The 22,676-nt window shown below is 38.6% G+C and overlaps 1 protein-coding gene across 3 annotated transcripts in view; it reads right to left on the bottom strand.

Moving 5' to 3' along the window:
• LOC133549388 (IQ motif and SEC7 domain-containing protein 3-like) overlaps nucleotides 1–22,676 on the bottom strand; it is a 147,135-nt gene that overhangs the window by 25,096 nt on the left and 99,363 nt on the right. For all 3 annotated transcript variants that reach the window (XM_061894752.1, XM_061894753.1, XM_061894754.1), the window contains exons 8-10: nucleotides 5,697–5,863; nucleotides 5,054–5,193; nucleotides 825–956 (exon numbers count right to left, since the gene is read on the bottom strand). In XM_061894752.1, the coding sequence (XP_061750736.1) occupies nucleotides 825–956; nucleotides 5,054–5,193; nucleotides 5,697–5,863 (439 nt within the window). The remainder of the gene's footprint in view (nucleotides 1–824; nucleotides 957–5,053; nucleotides 5,194–5,696; nucleotides 5,864–22,676) is intronic.

The following is a 22,676-nucleotide window of genomic DNA, read 5'->3' as shown; positions in this document are numbered from 1 at the left end:
ATTGTGCCTCCCACCTGGATAGTAGAAGTCTGAGGAGGTAATCTGACAAGTTTGTAGACTTTGACAGCGGGTTTAGACTCGGAAATGGCAAGAACGACACAAAAAGACGCTTGGTTACACTCCTCTTCTTCTCGAGGATTATGCGTCATTCTAAATGGGAATACATGAACATCCTAGCAGTCGGCATCCTACGGACAGCAGACCTTGTGATGTTTTATTATGTTTGATGGCTCTCATGAAGTCTGCATCAGTATCAGAAATCAGTGATGCTGTTGAAAAATGCCGACGTCGTGATGCGTTTTTTAAAATAATATTACATTGTATTATTAATGTGCCAGTTACTACATTGCATATATATTTACAAAAAACATCCCTAGTCACGTCTTCTTTGATAATTGTGAACGATAGACAAAATGCCCCAAAAATATTGCAATTTCTCTTCAGGAAACTTCTCTCTGACTTTAGCTCCAGACTTCTTCTGTTTGTTTGAGATTATCGTTACTGTCACAATTGGTTGAAAAGTTTATCACAACTGAGTACCGCTGCAGCCCATACAGACTACAGTTTAGAAGCAGGTATAGTTTAGTCATCCTCAACGGCCCAACAATGGTTAAAAAACATTGATTTAGGCTATTATAGGAAAAACCTGTGAGAGACTCATATTTTGCCACAAAGTCTTTAAATTCTGACAAAATAAAACGACCAGCATCAAATGTCTACTTTTCTCCTGAACACACAAACTAAGACTAAGACTCAGTTATTAGCGTTTTAGAAATGTGGCCCCCAAAACAATTTAGTTGAATATCTCCGGTTTGTGTGCTCACCAAAAGCAGGTCATTGAAGAGGAAGACCTCTCTCTGGAGCTGCGACAGTTTCTGTTTGTGAGGTTTGTTGGCATCTGGGACCTCAAAGAGGCGACAGCAGCACACCAGACGTCTGTGGGGTACGGCCAGGATCTGCGAAAGACACCAGTGGGTTAGTAGGCAGGTAGGGAGCTTGTTACGTAGTACTAATAGGTAAGTACTCATGGATGCATTTGTTTGCGACAGCTAACTCTTCTCTTCAACCGCGACACAAAACTGTGAAAATGTGCCTAAACATGTACTCCTAATACAAAGAATGCATGGGCCATTTTGATTGTTGTCATTTTGAAACCCATTACAAAATACATTAAGTTTGGTGTACATTAAAGCTTCTTTGTGACCCCAAAAGGTCTCAGTCACTAAAATAAAAAATAAAAAAAGGTCATATGTTTTTACTTATAACACTTAAATATTGATTAATCAACTTTAGATCAATCTGTTGCTATATATGTATATATATACACATATATATATATATATATATATACAGTACAGGCCAAAAGTTTGGACACGTTCTCATCCAATGCGTTTTCTTCATTTTCATGATTGTCACTGAAGGCATCAAAACTATAAATGAAAACATGTGGAGTTATGTTCCTAACAAAAAAGGTGAAATAAATGAAAACATGTTTTATATTCTAGTTTCTTCAAAATAGCCACCCTTTGCTCTGATTACTGCTCTGCACAATCTTGGCATTCTCTCGATGAGCTTAAAGCACACCTGTGAAGTGAAAACCATTTCAGGTGACTACCTCTTGAAGCTCATCGAGTCAATAAGCTTGTTCTCTTTCGCTTTCCTCTTGTTGTGGGGCCGACTAGCTCATACATACACATGCATCTTCCGCTGTTGCCATTTTTAATACAAAGTAGCATACAGTTCGAACTTATATCTGTCATGGAAGTGCTAAAAACTACAACATGGATGACGAGGAGATGACGCTGTTGAAGTGGAGGCACGTAAATGAGACCGCCCACTAAACGGCTAGCAACTAAGCAGCTTGAAAATGGTCTGTAAAACATAATCTATGCAAAATTTTGACCAAACAACCACCCTTACATGCCATGTAGACCGCAAGGAAGTGTTTTAATGTAGAAAACAAATCACAATATGACCCCCTTAAGGAAAAAACAAAGACCAGTATTGATAGGATATTTTCCCCTTGAAAAAGTCAAAAATATGCTTGTCTTATATTCAGGGAAGAGCCACAGCTTTTCTTCCAGTCAGTCAAACGTTTCAGTGACACCTCAGAGAGAACCAGCTGTTAGCATATGAGCAAGACAGAGCAGGATATTTGGGTTTTTGAAAATAAGGAGTGGTCTTTTATTTGGGTCACTTCTGTATTTTTGACTTTTATTTCAGAAATAATTAGTCCACATGAATGTATCTTTTTAGATTCGAGTGTTTGTAGTGCAGGTGGATAAGGTAGTATAGGTACAGTATTGCAGGGGTTCTTTTTGACCTTTTTCACAACAGAAGGGGCATGGGCCACCTCAAATATTAACACGGAATTGATTTCAATCGTATTCAATAATTATATCTAACCTTCTTACAGTCAAACGTTGTCAAATTATATTAAAAGCATGGGTTAATCACAAAGATTGTTATCAAGGCTTAGGTCAGCCTGATTACGAAAATAAACACTAATAAGCAGTGTTGGGCCAAGTAACGCGTTACTGTAACACCGTTATTTTTGGCTGTAGCTCGTAGTCTAACGCACTATTTTTTATATTCAGTAACTCAGTTACCGTTACTACATGACGCATTACTGCGTTATTTTATGCGCATTTTTATGTAGTATCGGCTAGAAATCGAGAAGATCTGAGAGCTGCGGTATAGTCCTTCAGAATCTTCCTGTGTCACAAGAGTGTGAGTGGGGGGAGAGGGGCGTGTCTGTGTTGAGTTTCTCAACATGGAGATATTCTCACTACTTTTTTTTTGTCGAGCACAAAGCCATGAACATTTTAGTTAAATGAAAGTTGGGTGTTGGATCAAATATCCTATCTACTGGCCAAAACAGCAATTCAAATCAGCGGAAACAGCTACAAAAGCAACATGCTTCGACAAAGCTAGTAAAGAGAGACATAGACCCTGATGCCACTTCACCTTCACCTCCACCTCCACCTAAGCAACGGCGGCTGGATTTTAACGGAGGGACTGCTAGCCAGGACAACATTGATAGAGCCATTGCAGCGTATGTACTAGAAGACATGCAAGCTATTTCTACAGTGGAGTCACCCGCTTTCAGGCAGCTATAAATAGCATGATACCGGCATCAAACAGCAAATGACACGGAAAACATGTTCCAAGTACCTGGACACAGTGGACAGTGAGTACATAAACATGGAAAGCAAGCTAAAGAAAACACGCCAAACTCTGCCTGTGCTCATCATTCATCACTGAATGTACACACACTCTGTCAATTCTCTTATTTACTCTTTCATTGTAGACTTCTGGAGTGTGTGATTATCACATCACTCAAAATGTATAGACTATAAAGTTCACAAACGTAAGTCGAACTGTGTGGATGCCGTCAGCTCCACATTCCCGGTAAGTGTTTTGCATCTAGTTTTTTTCGTCTTAGCCTGTTTAATCAGAGCACTTCCCCCTTGCTTTCGCTTTCTGTTCGTTTTATTAATAAATTCCAACCTCGTTAATCTGCATCCCGAAAGTCACGACAACGTCTGGCATCTCCCATGACGCACCGCTTATCAACGCATGACAATGCAATAATGTGACGCCATAATAAATACATTTTCGAACTAAATTAAAGGCCTACTGAAACCCACTACTACCGACCCACGCAGTCTGATAGTTTATATATCAATGATGAAATATTAACATTGCAACACATGCCAATAAGGCCGGTTTAGTTTACTAAATTGCAATTTTAAATTTCCCGCAAAGTATCGTGTTGAAAATGTCGCGATGTGATGACTCGTATGACGACGCGTGCGTTTGACGTCTCGGTTTGTAGCGGACATTATTTTCCAGCCCGGTCCAAGCTATAAGTAGTCTGCTTTAATCGCATAATTAAACACTATTCTGGACATCTGTGTTGCTGAATCTTTTGCAATTTGTTCAATTAATAATGGAGAAGTCAAAGTAGAAAGCTGGAGGTGGGAAGCTTTTAGCCTTTAGCCACACAAACACACGGTGTTTCCTTGTTTAAAATTCCCGAATGTGAAGCTTTACTATGGATCAGAGCGGTCAAGAGAACATGGATCCCGACCAAATGTCAACCGGCAGTTTTCGGTGAGAAAATTGTGGCTCAGTAAATCGTCAGCTCTTACCGGAGACACCAGCGGCGCTTCATCCTGCTACTGTAGCTGCGTGACTTCCCTCAGAGACTCTGGCGTCAACATACCCGTGGGCACACCCTCCGACTTTCAGGTACTGTATAATCTCACTAAAACAGTAGGCAGATAAGGGATTTTCCAGATTTATCCTGGTAAATGTGTCTAATAACATCCGAATCACTCCCACTGCAATCGCCTTTTTATATTAATAATTAATTTTTTTCTAGTCCTTCGCTCTAAATTTCCTCATCCACAAATTTTCATCCTTGCTCAAATTAATGCGGAAATTGTCGCTTTCTTGGTCCGAATAGCTCTAGCTGCTGCTGGCTATGATTGTAAACAATGTGAGGATGTGAGGAGCCCTACAACCAGTGACGTCACGCGCACATCGTCGGCTACTTCCGGTAAAGGCAAGGCTTTTTTATTAACGACCAAAAAGTTGCGAACTTTATCGTCAATGTTCTCTACTAAATCCTTTCAGCAAAAATATGGCAATATCGCAAAATGATCAAGTATGACACATAGAATGGACCTGCTATCCCCGTTTGAATAAGAAAATTCATTTCAGTAGGCCTTTAATAATAGATAATAGTAATAATATTTTATACGCTTTTTAAATAAACTGTCAAAATTTTTTAAGGGCAAATGAAAATCAGCTTTACCACTTTGGTCATATTTTTTGCAATTAAGAAATGTGTATGTCTTTGGCTCCAGACTTCTTCTGTTTGATATTGTCAATACTGCCACCAGTGGTGTAAACGTGTATTACAACCACCGCAGCCCCAAAAAGCGCACAGTTGAGAAACAGATGGTTTTTGGCGGCCCCCATGGCTAAGAGACACTGCAGTATTGTGTGCCTTGAAACACGTAGGTGGTGTAGTAGGCCTACTTACAGTCTTCAGGCCCAGGATGGACTGCTCCACTCGGCTCACATAGGTGACGTGGTCTTCATTGGATCTCAGCTCTCTTTGCTGGATCCTCTCGTAAATGCCCGCCACCATCTCCCTGGGGATGTCTGCTCCATCGTCCACACCTCAAAGGGCAAGCATCCAATCACATCACTCGCATGAAACACGTGTGTGCTCGCAGTGTATCTTCAGGAGTGTAGGACTCCTGGTTTCCATGACGATGAAACAGCGGTACCAAGCAGAGCTTGTGCCGGCAGTCACTGTTGTTGACTTTGGAGAAGTGTGTTGAGTAAAGGTAAATAGAAGTCAAACTGCCGCGCTGCCAGGCGGCGCTGAGGCAGAGCGGAGGTGATGAGATGCTCCTGGAAAATACGACCTCGTGTCGTTAAATCTCAATGAGTCGCAATTAATTGGGCACGGTCCCTGGGGCAGAACTTTCGGAATTTAAGGATATCAGGGATGGCGAGCGAGGCCTCTTGGAGAAATTTATTTCAAGCGACGGGGCGGTGACTTGGAAGAGACAAAAGGGCCAATAAATAAAGTGGCTCTACTTGTTAAACGTGTGCCTGGCCATAAATTCTGCACCTTGATTAAAACAACATATAAATAAAAGGTGCACCCTCCTCACCTCTCAGGTTGCGTATGAAGTCGTCCAGGCCCATCTTGCGCTGCGGCTTGATGTTGGGTGAGTACATGTCCGTGTTGAGGAGGACCACGGCGAAGGCCAGGATGAAGATGGTGTCGGGGTTGTGGAACTGCTGCACCACGTCCGGATTACACATGCAGTAGCGCTGGCTGGCACCGACAAGATAGGACAAGACGCATTTTAAAGACACAAAGTCAAATTGTTTCTACTTACCCCAGGTTGGGGGACTTAAGTGGAAGTGCAGTAGAGCCATGTCATTTCTCCCAACCAATCAGCAAATAAAGATGAAGAAATATGTATACCTAATAAAAATGATGATGAAAATGTCTTTATATTATTATTATTTTTTAATAACTCTGCTTTGTTGAAGTTAAAGTACCAATGATAGTCACACACACACTAGGTGTGGTGAAATTCGTCCTCCATATTTGACCCATCCCCTTGTTCACCTCCTGGGAGGTGAGAGGAGCAGTGAGCAGCAGCGGTGGCCGTACCCCGGGGAACATTTTGGTGATTTAACCCCCAATTCCAACCCTTGATGCTGAGTGCCAAGCAGGGAGGTAATGGGTCCCATTTTTATAGTCTTTGGTATGACTCGGCCGGGGTTTGAACTCACAACCTACCAATCTCACTCTAACCACATGGCCACTGATGTGATGTGCCTGAAGTTTAAATTGTGATAGGTACAATATTTCAATAATAATTTAGATATCCCAACAAGGGATTTTTTTGGGGGGGATGTTCTTAAACATTATTTCAAATTTGTGAAATAAATTTCCAGATTTATTTTCTACTGCTTGTCCCTTTTGGGGTTGCTGGAGCCTATTTCAGCTGCATTCATATACATTTTAATTAATTAATCATTTTCATTGGCTTTTTTCATATTATTAACATTTTAAGAATTTTATCAGCTGATATTTCTTTTAAATGTATTTTAAGTACAATATTTCAATGAATCGTTATATGAATAGAAATCATTACATTTTTTCTTGTGGGTTTACAATCATTATTTTTCTATATTTTGTCCCATTCAATTAGGAAACAGTAGTCATATTTCCTTGAATGTTTTAAATATTTTTAATTCACATTATTTTAATAAAACAGATGAGGTGGCGACTTGTCCAGGGTTTACCCCAACTTCCGCCCGAATGCACCTGAGATAGGCTACAGCACCCCCGCGACCCTAAAAGGGACAAGCGGTAGAACAATGGATGGATGGATATTTCATTTATACATTTTTCAAAATTTTTAATGAGTATCTTAATTCTTCTCTTTTTAAAGAAAGTACTTCTTTCCATTAATAGTTGTTTTATTTCAAGGATTTATTTTTAGCAATTGGAGAATTTATTTATTTTGTGATTTACGTTCTTATTTGTTTTTATTTAATTGGTAAAATTTAAAGTATGTCATTTTTACTTAATTTGTTCCATACAAATAAAATAAATAAAATAATTTCCCATAATTACTTTTCTGGATTTTCAGATTATGAATTTATAAAACTAAAAGTACATTTTTATATAAAGAAATAATGCACATTTTTGAAAATAAAAGTGCCAGTATTTTAGTTATGCTAATTCCTAAATTGTTTTCAATTAGTGAAATAACACTATTCAATGACTGTTATTATAGGATATTTTCTGAAATCAATACTTTATTAAATATATCATTTTCTCTGGATTGTATGTATTTACTAATTTTTACTCCTAATAAAGTAAAGATCGTACTGTATGCTAAGAATGCTTTACAAAGAAAAGGCATTGGCTAAAGAATAATTAAAGGCCTTCTGAAACCCACTACTACCGACCATGCAGTCTGATAGTTTATATATCAATGATGAAATATTAACCTTGCAACACATGCCAATACGGCCGGTTTAGTTTACTAAATTACAATTTTAAATTTACCGCGGAGTTTCCTGTTGAAAACGTCGCGGAATGATAACGCGTATGATGACGCGTGTTTGTGATGTTATTGGTTGGAGGAGACATTTTAGCCCAGCACCACTTATGGCTAAAAGTCGTCTCTTTTTATTGCGCAATTACACAGTACTTTGGACATCTGTGTTACTGAATCTTTTGCAATTTGTTCATTTAATAATGGAGACTATAAAGAAGAATGCTGTTGGTAGAAAGCGGTGGATTGCAACTGCCTTTAGCACCGAAACACAGCCGGTGTTTCTTTGTTTGTTGTGAAGCTTTAACACAGAGCGGTCAAGCGAACATGTTTCTCGACGTCAATCAGCAAGTTTTTGGATGGGAATATTGTGATATAAAGTCGGCTCTTACCGGAGACTTGAGTGGATTATGCGACCTACTCCTGTAGCTGTCAAAAAGGTAGCTGTGATCTTGGCTCCTCCATTGGTTTCTCTGAGAGACACTGGCATTCACCGCAGCCCTCCAACTTTCAGGTATGACTTTATCCATTTTTCCATCCCTTATTCCCTTTTGGGGTCGCGGGGGGCGCTGGCGCCTATCTCAGCTACAATCGGGCGGAAGGCGGGGTACACCCTGGACAAGTCGCCACCTCATCGCAAGGCCAACACAAATAGACAGACAACATTCACACTCACATTCACACACTAGGGCCAATTTAGTGTTGCCAATCAACCTATCCCCAGGTGCATGTCTTTTGAGGTGGGAGGAAGCCGGAGTACCCGGAGGGAACCCACGCGTTCACGGGGAGAACATGCAAACTCTACACAGAAAGATCCCGAGCCTGGATTTGAACCCAGGACTGCAGGACCTTCGTATTGTGAGGCAGACGCACTTACCCCTCTGCCACCGTGAAGCCCAGGTATGACTTTATAATCTCACTAAAACACTATTAACACAATAAGCAGATAAGGGATTTTACAGAATTATCCTAGTAAATGTTTCTAATAACATCTGAATCGCTCACACTGCCGTCGCCTGGAGCCGTCTCATTTTCTTTGTTTTTTTTTCTTTTTTTGTGCTTCACTCTAACTTTCCGCATCCACTAATCTTTCATCCTCGCTCAAATTAATGGGGAATTTGTCGCTTTTTCGGTCCGAATTGCACTTGCTGCTGGTGGCTATGATTATAAACAATGTGAGGAGCCCTACAACCCGTGACGTCATGCCCACATCGTCTGTTACTTCCGGTTAAGGCAAGGCTTTTTTATTAGCGACCAAAGGTTGCTAACTTTATCGTCGATGTTCTCTACTAAATCCTTTCAGCAAAAATATGGCAATATCGCGAAATGATCAAGTATGACACATAGAATGGACCTGCTATCCCCGTTTAAATCAAATCTAATTTCAGTAGGCCTTTAATAGGTTGTCTGTTTGGATTGTTTGTGTGCCAAAATATGTAAATGAATAATGCCTGAACGCATATCAAGCATTATTTGTATTCGCTTTATTCCCTGCATCACATTTTAATTAACATACACACAGGAAACATCCCCTGCAAAGTGAATAGACCCACTGGCCACAACGTTAGCAACTGAACATCTGCACAATATCAAAATAAAATGAGCATTTGTCAGCATGCTGCCGTTCAGGTCTACAGTATCCTGAACAGCTGCAAACAAAATAATAAACATATTGTTTTATTGTTACATTTCTGAAAGAATGATCCAAAGTGAGCTCACTTGTGTAGGTGTACCTAATTAAGTGGCCATTAGGGTATAAGGTATAGGAAGCTGCCAAACTAAAACTTCTAAATTACACAGACTTTATATAAAGTGTTGCAGAGTATGAAAAGATGCGGGAACATGCTTTAATATTCGCTTCACCTCCCTGGAGTACACCTTCAGGGATGGACTGAATATTAGAAACACCTCTCAGAATCTCTTTGTGTGTCCTGAAGCGATTTCTAACTTAATAAAGAGGCCCCACTTCCCAACTTCTTGCTTCAAGACTTTATTGCTGCACAGCTTTATCCTAACGTTAACTCTACACATTCTCGCTCTCCCTCTCTCTCTTCTTATTTCAGAATATCGGTTGTGATTTGCCGGGAAGTCTTGGGATTGGAGGAAGGCCAAAGGGCGCAATAACAGCAGGGTAGAGTAATTTAAGAAAGTCGGTGCAAATAACGAAGACTGTGAAGGCAGCATTAGACTTGAATTAGAGGTGGTCTTAAAGGGGTCCTGTCATGCAAGACCACCTTTTCTTACCTCTTGGTATTTGCTCATTTGTATTTGGGGCCCACTTAAGTCCCGAACATTTAAAATCAAACCTTGGAGGCATGGCAGAGATATTCTTAAAAAAATCTTGCCTTCCTTTAAACGGTCTGTTTGGAATTTTGTCCAAGTGTGACGTCAGCGGCTTATCCATATATGTTAGAGATGTACTCAAACATCCTTGCCCCTTTTTTTGTTTGCTTAACAGTAGTGAAATATTCTTATATGCTATAAGTGACCAGATGTCCAAGATCAAAACTGGGAATAATAATCCCCAAAAAGGGGAAAAAAACAGTCAGCTATTTTTAAAGTGAAGAAACAATATGATTAGTTTATATGTACATGCATATATCCTACATAAACAATGTATAAATACATTAGATATCTATATATCTTATAGACTGTATCTCTGTTGCTGCAACAGCAGAGAGTTTATTCTGCCTTGACTCTTTGTATCAATATTTTGTATTACATTCTTCCATTAAATGATCATCCTCACAGTGATTGTTTTATATGTATTTTTCATGTATGTTGCTTCGGATAAAAGCGTCTGCCAAATACTTAAACATAAACATATATAAAGTCCTGAAAGTCTTTATATCAGCTAAAACCACAAAACTGTTTCACTGGATTCAGAATGAAAGCAAATTCTGTCTTAACCAACAATGTTAGTGTTTGAATATTGTTACTTGAAGACTTATTCCTGGTTACAATTATACTGTTAAGAAAGTATTGTGTTATACTTTGCCTAAAATGAGAATGCATCATAATCAGTGGCGGCTGGTGAATTTTGTTTTAGGTGGGGCTGAAAGTTTGTAAACCAAATACCTATAGGGGGGTCATCCTCCCCCAGAAGATTTCTTTGTGATTTTCACATACAAATGGAAGATCTTTGCTCCTTCTCAACTCTGTGGTAATATTCTTTTCACAAAATACAACCATGTTAATGTTCAATCTTACTTGTGAAAAGTAATCCCACGATTCCTATTTTCAACAGTCTGCTCATTTGAGCAGGAAAACACTGAACACCAGGCCAGCATCTTTGTTTGCTACTTGTCAACTGTCAGTTTAGGCTGATCGCCTGCTCCTCATCACCACTTCAAGATGGCGGCCAAATTGCTCACGTCACAGCAGCCAATGCTGTGTCTACTTATAATATGTCTATGGTTATAACGTCATTGCAAACACGACAATCTGTTGCGTCCACTGCAGTTCGCTACCTTATTCATACTTTTTGTCAAGTGATTTTTTTTAAGCAGGGTTGCATGAGGTACCTACACATGTTACGTTAGTCATTGTATCACACACGGTAACGTAACGTTATACGGTGGTCAGCAGCACCGCATATTTTAGCCACCTACAAAAAGACAAACATAGTCAAATAAAGGTCAGTTAAAATGTATACTATATTAAGAATATGTGTACATATTCCATAGGGCCGTGAAATCTAAAAAGTACAACTCTGTTCCTTGTTATTTTCATGTAGTTATGTTTTTCATGTGAACGAACACATCAACACATATACAGTATGAGATGAGATCAATCAAGGGACGGCGTGGCGCAGTGGTAGAGTGGCCGTGCGCAACCGGAGGGTTCCTGATTCAATCCCCACCTTGTACCAACCTAGTCACGTCCGTTGTGTCCTGAGCAAGACACTTCACCCTTGCTCCTGATGGGTGCTGGTTAGCGCCTTGCATGGCAGCTCCCTCCATCAGTGTGTGAACGTGTGTGTGAATGGATAAATGTGGAAGTAGTGTCAAAGCGCTTTGAGTACCTTGAAGGTAGAAAAGCGCTATACAAGTACAACCCATTTATTTATTTATCATTTATCAATGAGATAAGGTAAGAACAGGATAGAAACTGCCGTGGAACTAGTTACAATGCAAAATGCCATGGAAATACAATGTTAACACCTTTGTGCAAATAAGTACAGTTGCACTAGTTTTTTTCAAATGTGTTCATTCTGTAAAGGAATGAATTAAATGTTTAAAATAACTGGTTAATAGTGCTATTATGGAGTGCAATGTCAACACAATTTTTTTTTAATAATAAATACATACAGCGTTTTAAAATCATACACAATCTGTGTAAATATATTAGTCTGTGGTTAAAAGGACTTGAAATGACTCGAAACTCAAAATGCAGGACTTGGGACTTAACTTGAGACTTTCCAGTCTTGACTTTGGACTTGACTTGGGACTTGCCTGTCTTGACTTGGGACTTGACTCGAGACTCGAGGGCAAAGACTTGAGACTTACTTGTGACTTGCAAAACAATGACTTGGTCCCACCTCTGGTTATTTATGTGTGAAACTGGTATCTAAATATGGTGTAGCTCCTTCTCTGAATGCAAGTGCCCCTACAGCAGGAATACAAATTCTGTATTTCGACAAAATACAAAATCTGAAAAGACACCAGCAAACAGCAGGCACTTTCTTTTGTGTTGTCATTAAAAGCAAGTTTGTCCTTTTTGTGTTGAACTGTTTAAAAGAGCCTAATGTTTACAACACATGCAAATAAAGTACATTATTGGTGTTAAAACTTGAAAATTATTTGTCCAGGGTACACCTATTAATGATGACAATTATATCTATCTGCAAATATTTTAATCGTTTGACAACCCTAATATACACATATATGTATATATGTTCTAGATTTATAACAGTGGTTAGAATATTTAAACGGGACAGTGGTCAACACAGCAATTGTGCACACTCAGTGTAGAACACACAAGATAAAATAAATTTAGTTTCAATGTGACCTAAGGACCAAATTAGTCATTTATTAGTCAGCTTTTGAAAAAATGCTTAATTTCAGCTAAACCAGTAACACACAGTATGATTGCACTGTAGTCAAATGTATTTATTGATACACATTCATGTAGTGCAGGTCTTGTTGTGGATTGAGTTTTTGAGATGTTCAGTAATAACCTTAATAAATGGGATTTCAAGATAACTTCAAAGATGTGTTATCCTGTATATTTTAATCAACGAAATGTATTGTAATTTTTGTCGACTAAAAATAAATAACTAAAATAAATTTTCATCAAAAAACTATGACAAACTAAATTAAAAACTGCTGTCAAAATGAACACTGACTCTGAGCATTTATTCATTTATATTATCATTATATATATTTTTATATTTAACTTTGTTTCACCAGTCATGTAAGCACTCGTGGCGTTTGACTCCATTTCACAAAAAAAAAAAAAGGAGCTTGGCACTCAGACTACACACTGTAAAAAAGTGACGTCGGATGAGGCAACTAACATTTACTATGAAAAGAGGAAAAATTAAATTTATATGACAAGCTGTCATCTGTGTCGTAGAAATGTTCACATTTCAGCCTACAGAAATTCCAGTTCTAACTAGAGAAAACATGTTGCGGTAAGTTGTTGATGTTTTTTGATGTTTTCGCTGTGCATATGCTAACATTAGTCCAGTTGTGACTGTAAAACATTTTGTAGTATATGATATAGTAGTGCAGTAGTTGTATTGCAAGTACTGTACTATTAGGAAAAATAGCTACTTAATAAATCATATGTTACTCACCAGTTAGTTAGTACTTCAGTACTTTTTTCACCGAATGTTAAGTGAAGTATTATTTGAATGATTACTTTTATTTTCACATTCTCTAAAGCAGTGGTTCTTAAATGGGGGTACGCGTACCCCTGGGGGTACTTGAAGCTATGCCAAAGGTTATGTGAGATTTTTTTTTTAAATATTCTAAAAATAGCAACGATTCAAAAATCTTTTATAAGTATATTTATTGAATTCAACAAAATATGAATGAAAGTTCATAAACCGTGAAAAGAAGTCCAACAATGCAATATTCAGTGTTGACAGCTAGATTTTTTGTGGACATGTTCCATAAATATTGATGTTAAATATTTTTTTTTTGTGAAGAAATGTTTAGAATTAAGTACATGAATCCAGATGGATGTCTATTACAATCCCCAATGAGGGAACTTTAAAATGATGATTGCTTCTATGTGTAGAAATCTTTATTTATAATTGAATCACTTCTTTATTTTTATATCTTTTTTTCCCAAATAGTTCAAGAAAGACCACTACAAATGAGCAATATTTTGCACTGTTATACAATTTAATAAATCAGAAACTGATGACATAGTGCTGTATTTTACTTCTTTATCTCTTTTATTTTCAACCAAAAATGCTCTGATCAGGGGGTACTTGAATTAAAAAAATGTTCACAGGGAGTATATCACCGAAAAAAGGTTGAGAACCACTGCTCTAAATTACTCGTGATCTTACTTGAGTATAATGTGTGGTTACTCTACCCACTTATGACAATGACCTCAAAAGTTTAACTGTTTGTTGTCCATCTGTATGTTAGTTACAATGAATTGATTAAAGGCCTACTGAAACCCACTACTACCGACCACGCAGTCTGATAAGTTTATATATCAATGATGAAATATTAACATTGCAACACATGCCAATACGGCCGGTTTAGTTATCTAAATTGCACTTTTAAATTTCCCGCGATGTGTTCTGTTGAAAACGTCGTGGAATGATGACGCTTATGTTGACGCGTGCTTGTGACGTTATTGGTTGGAGCGGACATTTTAGCGCAGCACCACTCACGGCTAAAAGTCGTCTGCTTTAATCGCATAATTACACAGTATTTTGGACATCTGTGTTGCTGAATCTTTTGCAATTTGTTCAATTAATAATGGCGACTATAAAGAAGAATGCTGTTGGTGGAAAGCGGTGGATTGCAGCTGCCTTTAGCAACAAAAACACAGCCGGTGTTTCTTTGTTTGTTGTGAAACTTTAATATGTTAGACCCGCTCGACATCCATTGCTGTCCTGCTCTCCAAGGTTCTCATAGTCATCATTGTCACCGACGTCCCACTGGGTCATTATTGTCACCGATGTCCCACTGGGTGTGAGTTTTCCTTGCCCTTATGTGGGCCTACCGAGGATGTCGTAGTGGTTTGTGCAGCCCTTTGAGACACTAGTGATTTAGGGCTATATAAGTAAACATTGATTGATTGATTGAATATGGAACAGAGCGGTCAAGCGAAAATGTTTCTCTACCACATGTCAACCGGCAGGTTTCGGTGAGAAAATTGCGGTAATAAGTCGGCTCTTACCGGAGACATGAGCAGAGCTTGCGTCCTCCTGCAGCAGCTGTCAAAGAGGCAGCTGCGACTTTCTTGGCTCCTCCATGGCTTTCATCAGAGACACTGGCGGTCACCACACCCCTCCGACTTTCAGGTATGACTTTATAATCTCACTAAAGCACTAGTAACACAATAAGCAAATAAGGGATTTTCCAGAATTATCCTAGTAAATGTGTCTAACAACATCTGAATCGCTCCCACTGCCGTCACCTTTTTTTTTTTCTAGTGCTTCACTCTAACTTTCCCCATCCACAAATCTTTCATCCTCGCTCAAATTAATGGGGAAATCGTCGCTTTCTCGGTCCGAATCGCTCTTGCTGCTGGTTGCTATGATTATAAACAATGTGAGGATATGAGGAGCCCTACAACCCGTGACGTCACACGCACATTGTCTTGCTACTTCCGGTAATGGCAAGGCTTTTTTATTAGCGACCAAAAGTTGCAAACTTTATTGTGGATGTTCTTTACTAAATACTTTCAGCAAAAATATGACAATATCGCGAAATGATCAAGTATGACACATAGAATGAACCTGCAATCCCCGTTTAAATAAGAAAATCTCATTTCAGTAGGCCTTTAACATGGTTAAACAAGTTGAAAATCTTTTTGGGTGTCACCATATAGTGGTCAATTGAACGGAATATGTACTGTACTGTGCAATCTACTAATAAAAGTTTCAATCAATCAGTAGGCATTCTGTACTAGGAACGGTTCAATTTTATGCAAAAAATTAAAATATCTTACCAAACAAAAGTGAAAACAATTATTAAGTCTAATTTTTGTTTGTCGGTCTGTTAGCTGGCAGGCTACTTCCTAGTTCAAAAAAGGATACAATTTTTGATGGTTGGGTCAAGAGGGGCTAAAAAAAAAACTAAAAAAAAAATTACAAAAATACAGTTTGTACATCATAGGTTCATGGTTGAAGATGAGAAAGGTGAAAATGTTATATTCGTGTTTGTAGTCCATCTGTAAGCTAGCACGCTACTTCCTGCTTGATGACATAAAAATGTTAGAAAAAAAAAAACGTTTGTTCCTGGGTTGGGGGATGGAGGCACATTTTAATTATGGCTCATTAAGACAGCAACAATTGAAAATTAAATCTTGGCAAATGAAAAAAAAAATTCTGTAATGTCATTTGTGTGTACTTGTTTGTTAGCTGGAATGCTATTTTCTGGTTGTAATGTACGGCTCCATACTGATAAATCGATACCGCTAATATAAAAATCAAAATGTCGATACTTTGAGTTATTTGAGATAATGTACATCATTAACAGGAAGACAGTGTAAAAAAACAGAATCCCCTGTGATCTTCACTGTAATAATTTTTAGAGGGAAAATGCTAAGGTGGCTCCAGCGATAAAAATACTTTAGGAAAATAAATGTCTTTCACAAATATTAAAAGAGTTATAATGGGGCCATATTTGTGTTTGTTCACTTGTTTGCTAGATGCAGGATAATTCTTAAGACACAGGAGTCAAACTGAAGGCCTGGGGGCCAGATTTGCCCCACCACATAATTTTTTTAAAAGGGCCCGCAAAAGTCCTGAAATAATATGAGTCTATAAAGCATTTGATCATTTACTAAATGGAATATTTTCATTGTGACAGACTATGTATTGAGTATATTTGAAACTTAATCTAATAAAACAAAAAATATAATACTATCATTAATTTCAAACATTTTTATCTAAAACAAAATAAATATCTGCTTGAGTTCTATCAAAGCAAGTTATTCATCAAATTGTACACTGTAGAAATGACAATAGATTTTAAAGTAAAAAAAAAACAAAAAACTGGCAGCTCAGTTGCCAGGATTCTACAGTAAAAAAAACTATAGTACCGTATTTCCATTTACAGTAATATGTTGTAAAAAGCATCGCAAATTTTAAGGTGAAGTCGTGGCACCAGTTTGTTTTTTTACAGTGTATGTTATACAAATATAATAAATCAAACGCACAGCAATTAATTTGATAATATCATCAGGTTAATTATTATACATTTATACACGGTTACAAGCGGCCCTCTTAGAACACCCATAACTGCGATGTGGCCCTCAGGGTTCTATCACTTTAGATTTTGAGACAGGGGAATGGTTCTGTGGTGAGTGGAATATATGAAAAATCCTGCCTAGTCAAATTTGTGTTTGTTATCCATCCATACTGTGTGTCAGTAAAATATTTCCTTGTTTCAATATAAGATGACAGGACTGTACCTTTGTTGGTTCTAAGACATAAGGAACAGTTTCACTCTAATGACTAAAAAGGAAAATAATTTCCATCCAACCATTTTCTACCGCTTGTCCCTCTGAGCTGCATTCGGGCGGAAGGCGGGGTACACCATGGACAAGTCGCCACCGCATCACTGGGCCAACACAGATAGACGGACAACATTCACACTCACATTCACACACTAGGGCCAATTTAGTGTTGCCAATCAACCTATCCCCAGGTGCATGTCTTGCCCTCGCAAAAGTTATAGTTGTGTTTATTTGTCTGTCTGGATTGTGTGCATCTATCACGACTCAGACTAAAATAAAATGAAAAAAAATCCTTGATAGGCATTAGGGGTGTTGGAAAAAATCAATTCGAATACGAATCAAATCGAATACGTTGTGTGATTCAGAATCGATTCTCATTTTTAAAAAATCGATTTAAAAAAATAAATAAATAAATATTATTATTAATATTTTTTTTTTTTATCAATCCAACAAAACAATACACAGCAATACCATACCAATGCAATCCAATTCCAAAACCAGACCTGACCCAGCAACACTCAGAACTGCAATAAAGACACAAACCCGGCACAGAACAAGCCAAAAGTAGTGAAACAAAACATAATACTATCATCAACAGTATCAATATTAGTTATAATTTCAGCATAGCAGTGATTAAAAATCCCTCATTGACATTATCATTAGACATTTATAAAAATAAAAAAAAGAACAATAGTGTCACAGTGGCTTACACTTGCATTGCATCTCATAAGCTTGACAACACACTGTGTCCAATGTTTTCACAAAGATTAAATAGGTCATATTTTTGGTTCGTTTAATAGTTAATACACATTTACATTATTGCAATCAGTTGATAAAACATTGTCCTTTACAATTATAAAAGTTTAAAAAAAATAATCTACTACTCTGCTAGCATGTCAGCAGACTGGGGTAGATCCTGCTGAAATCCTATGTATTGAATGAATACAGAATTGTTTTGAATCGGAAGACTATCGTTTTTGAATCGAGAGTCGAATCGAAAAAATCGATATATTATCATATCGTGACCCCAAGAATTGATATTGAATCGAATCGTGGGACACCCAAAGATTCACAGCCCTAATAGGCATTTGTATTTACTGAGACTTTCACTTACATTTTTGGGGGTCGTTCTGGGAATTTGTTGTGTGTTTTTTCTTTGTAATCCTGCGAACACGAATGATATTTTATAAGATGAATACACCAACAGTGGCAATACTTCCTGCATTCACGCTCTGTCGGCGATGATGAAGAATGGTTGAGGTAAAGAATATCCTGCGTGCTTCATATAACGAGCGCACACACACTTCCTGCCTACTTGATGTAATATGCAGCAAGTCTTGATGCAAGACAAGCTCCACTGTGCACCCCAATGCCTCCCTTTGCACATCATTGCGTGTTTGTGTGTGAGTAAACAGTCACGTTAGTAAATAACACACCGCAATAACGCATGTGTGTGTTTACTTCCCGTGTACGCTCTTGGCTCTCCGTCTTATGTCACCAGTCTGTTTCAACAACGGCTCCCAGGCCTCGTACGGTCGCCATATCTGCGTATGAAGGCGGCACGCCAGCTGCCGATAACTACGTCGAGAAAAAGAAAAAAAAAAGCACACCCTACGACGAGAGTGCTTCAAACAGATGACATAACAAGTGTTGCGTAACACACATGGCATCTCGTCTGGATGTCCTGATAACGCCCGCTCACATCTGACCTATACCCTGAGACACACACACACACACAAACACGACATGTTCTGAGATCACTGGTAAATGTGTAATACGCACCTCAGGGCCCAGGCACCTATGACTAGCTGAGATGTGATTAATTCATGACAGCACCGCAAGTTCTGATTGGCCTTCAAACCGAAGCGATAAACAGGAAGAGTGTGATGACTCCTTCCTTTCTCCCCCGCCATCATCTACAAACCTGGCTTGCAGCAGGAACACACTCGCTTTGAAGGAGAGCTAATACACGGTCTCCGGACAAAAGTATTGGGACACTTGGTTATCGCGCGCACACACGCACACACACACACACACACACACACACACACACACACACACACACACACACACACACACACACAAACACACACAGGAAAAGCAAGGAAAGGGAGACTTCACCTCACGAAATCATCCAGAAGGTGTTTGACGGGGTTGATTTCCGTGTTTCAGCAAGTTATTTTATACACCAGACTCATCGCAGCGCTTAAAAATATATATTTCGATTCATTTTAATTAACTTCATTTAATCAATGTAATGTGATATTCACGTTTAGTTCAGTTTATGAATTTGATGAGATTCATAATCAGAAATGCTTTAATAGTCCCCGAGGGGAAATTAAGATTTTCAGCACAATCCCATTCAAAACATAACAGGAAGACAGAACAGGATCGCTGACGGATCTGCCAATTTCCGCCACGTCTTACCAAATAGGTGAGAAACCGATAAACGCTAGGGGACGAGGGGGGTGGTGAGGGGAAAAAAATATTCAGTGTAAGCCTAGGTCAGACTGAGACAGAAGGGAAAAAAAAACTCATAGCCACACATAAACATTTGTGTACGAGGGAAGCATCAAAGAAAACTAAGGACATTAAAATGAATTGAAAAAGAGCAGAGCTGATGCAACCAGCCACTTCTACACACAGCCACAAAAGTAAAACAACAACAACCCCCCTCCCAATAAAAAAAAAAAAGTACATATTGCATTAGTGGACATTTGTATATAAAAACCCCCCAAAAAAAACCACTTAGATTTATATCGCGCTTTTCTAGACACTCAAAGCGCTCACAGAGAAGTGCCTACAGCAGACCTGGCCCATTATTTTGACTCGGGGGGCCACATTGAGAGAAAAAAATGTGCCTTGGGGCCGGTGTGTATATAACATAAATAAATATATTAATAAATATAAGTATATATACAAACCCAGTTTCCATATGAATTGGGAAATTGTGTTAGATGTAAATATAAACGGAATACAATTATTTGCAAATCCTTTTCAACCCATATTCAGTTGAATATGCTGCAAAGACAACATATTTGATGTCCAAACTGATAAACATTTTTTTTTTTGCAAATAATCATTAACTTTAGAATTTGATGCCAGCAACACGTGACAAAGAAGTTGGGAAAGGTGGCAATGAATACTGATAAAGTTGATGAATGCTCATCAAACACTTATAAGGAACATCCCACAGGTGTGCAGGCTAATTGGGAACAGTTAGGTGCCATGATTGGGTATAAAAACAGCTTCCATGAAATGCTAAGTAATTCACAAACAAGCAAAGTAATTCACAAATAAGCAAATTATCGAACATTTACTCTACGGTCCGTAAAATCTTCAAAAAGTTCCGAGAATCTGGCGAAATCACTGCACGTAAGCGATGATATTACAGACTTTTGATCCCTCAGGCGGTACTGCATCAAAAACCAACATCAATGTGTAAAGGATATCACCACATGGGCTCGGGAACACTTCATAAAACCACTGTCAGTAACTACAGTTGGTTGCTACATCTGTAAGTGCAAGTTAAAACTCTACTATGCAAAGCAAAACTCATTTATCAACAATATCCTGAAACACCGCCGGCTTGGCTGGGCCCGAGCTCATCTTAGATGGACTGATGCAAAGGGGAAAGGTGTTCTGTGGTCTGACGAGTCCACATTTCAAATTATATTTGGAAACAGAGGACGTGGTGTCCTCCAGAACAAAGAGGAAAATAACCATTCGGATTGTTATAGGCGCAAAGTTCAAAAGCCAGCATCTGTGATGATGGTATGGGGGTGTATTAGTGCCCAAGGCATGGGTAACTTACACATCTGTGAAGGCACCATTAATGCTGAGAGGTCCATACAGGTTTTGGAGCAACATATGTTGTCATCCAAGCAACGTTATCATGGATGCCCCTGCTTATTTCAGCAAGACAAGTGTTACAACAGCGTGGCTTCGTAAAAAAAGAGTGCGGGTACTTTCCTAGACCGCCTGCAATCCAGACCTGTCCCCCATCAAAAACGTGTGTCGCATTACAAAGCGTAAAATACGACAGCGGAGACTCCGGACTGTTGAACGACTGAAGCTCTACATAAAACAAAAATGGGAAAGAATTCCACTTTCAAAGCTTCAACAATTAGTTTCCTCAGTTCCCTAACGTTTATTGAGTGTTGTTAAAAGAAAAGGTGATGTAACACAGTGGTGAACATGCCCTTTCCCAACTACTTTGGCACGTGTTGCAGCCAAGAAATTTTAAGTCAATTATTATTTGCAAAAAAAAAATTAAGTTTATGAGTTTGAACATCAAATATCTTGTCTTTGTAGTGCATTCAATTGAATATGGGCTGAAAAGGATTTGCAAATCATTGTACTCCGTTTATATTCACATCTAACACAATTTCCCAACTCATATGGAAACGGTGTTTGTACTTTACAATAAAGAATGTAGGATTTAGAATACTAACTATGAACAATAAAACGCTGAATATTAACAGCACATGATCATCACTGCTCTTTACTATTGAAAACACTTCCTTAATTAACATATTTTACAATTAAACAAAATTGAACAAAAATGCAACAAACGCGGCAAAAGGGTAAAACAAAACACCTTAAATCTGAAAATATCACTTTTTTTTGCAGAACTGTATTGTAAAAATTTGCTTTCGCGTCTGTCCCTGACATCCGCCTTTAGGCTGGCTGCGCTGGAAACAAACTGCGCCGACACTTCTTGGTGACTTGTCTGAGCTGTGACGTAATTACCATAATAGTGAACGGGTTATACTTGTATAGCGCTTTTCTTCCTTCAAGGTACTCAAAGTGCTTTGACACTATTTCCACACTGATGCCATGCAAGGCGCTAACCACGACCCATAAGAACCAAGGGTGAAGTGTCTTGCTCAAGGACACAAGGGACGTGACTAGGCTGGTAGAAGCTGGGGATTGAACCAGGAACCCTCCGGTTGCTGGCACGGCCACTCTGACAACCGTGCAATTCCGTACCCTAATAATAATACTTGTATGTCACTCAAAAGCGCAGATTCCAACCATGGAAATACTTTCTATAGTTCAAGACTCACGGTCATTTGAAAACAGCCCAGCACACCATAATGGCATCTACAGTTTCGATGTTCAAAGTCTAAAACAATGTTTGAAAATCTTAACGGGCCGTAATTTGCCCAGGCCTGCCCTGCAGCTTACCTCTTGATGCCGGCCAATCAGCGGAGCTTATTTCTAACAGAGGATTAATTGAGGGCTGGCATTGAGGACAACATCAATGGAGAGCAAGATCATGCAAATCACAAAGTAGGACGATAAAGGTCATCTTTTAAAGCTCCATTCACACTTCAGGGTATGATTTTTTGTTAAAATGGATCTCTTGATGTACGGTACTCGTTCACATTACCCCAAAAATATGCCACATGT

Source organism: Nerophis ophidion, linkage group LG03 (assembly GCF_033978795.1).
Source record: "Nerophis ophidion isolate RoL-2023_Sa linkage group LG03, RoL_Noph_v1.0, whole genome shotgun sequence".
In the NCBI taxonomy this organism is placed as follows: Eukaryota; Metazoa; Chordata; class Actinopteri; order Syngnathiformes; family Syngnathidae; genus Nerophis; species Nerophis ophidion.
This window is presented reverse-complemented; position numbering and strand designations above follow the sequence as displayed.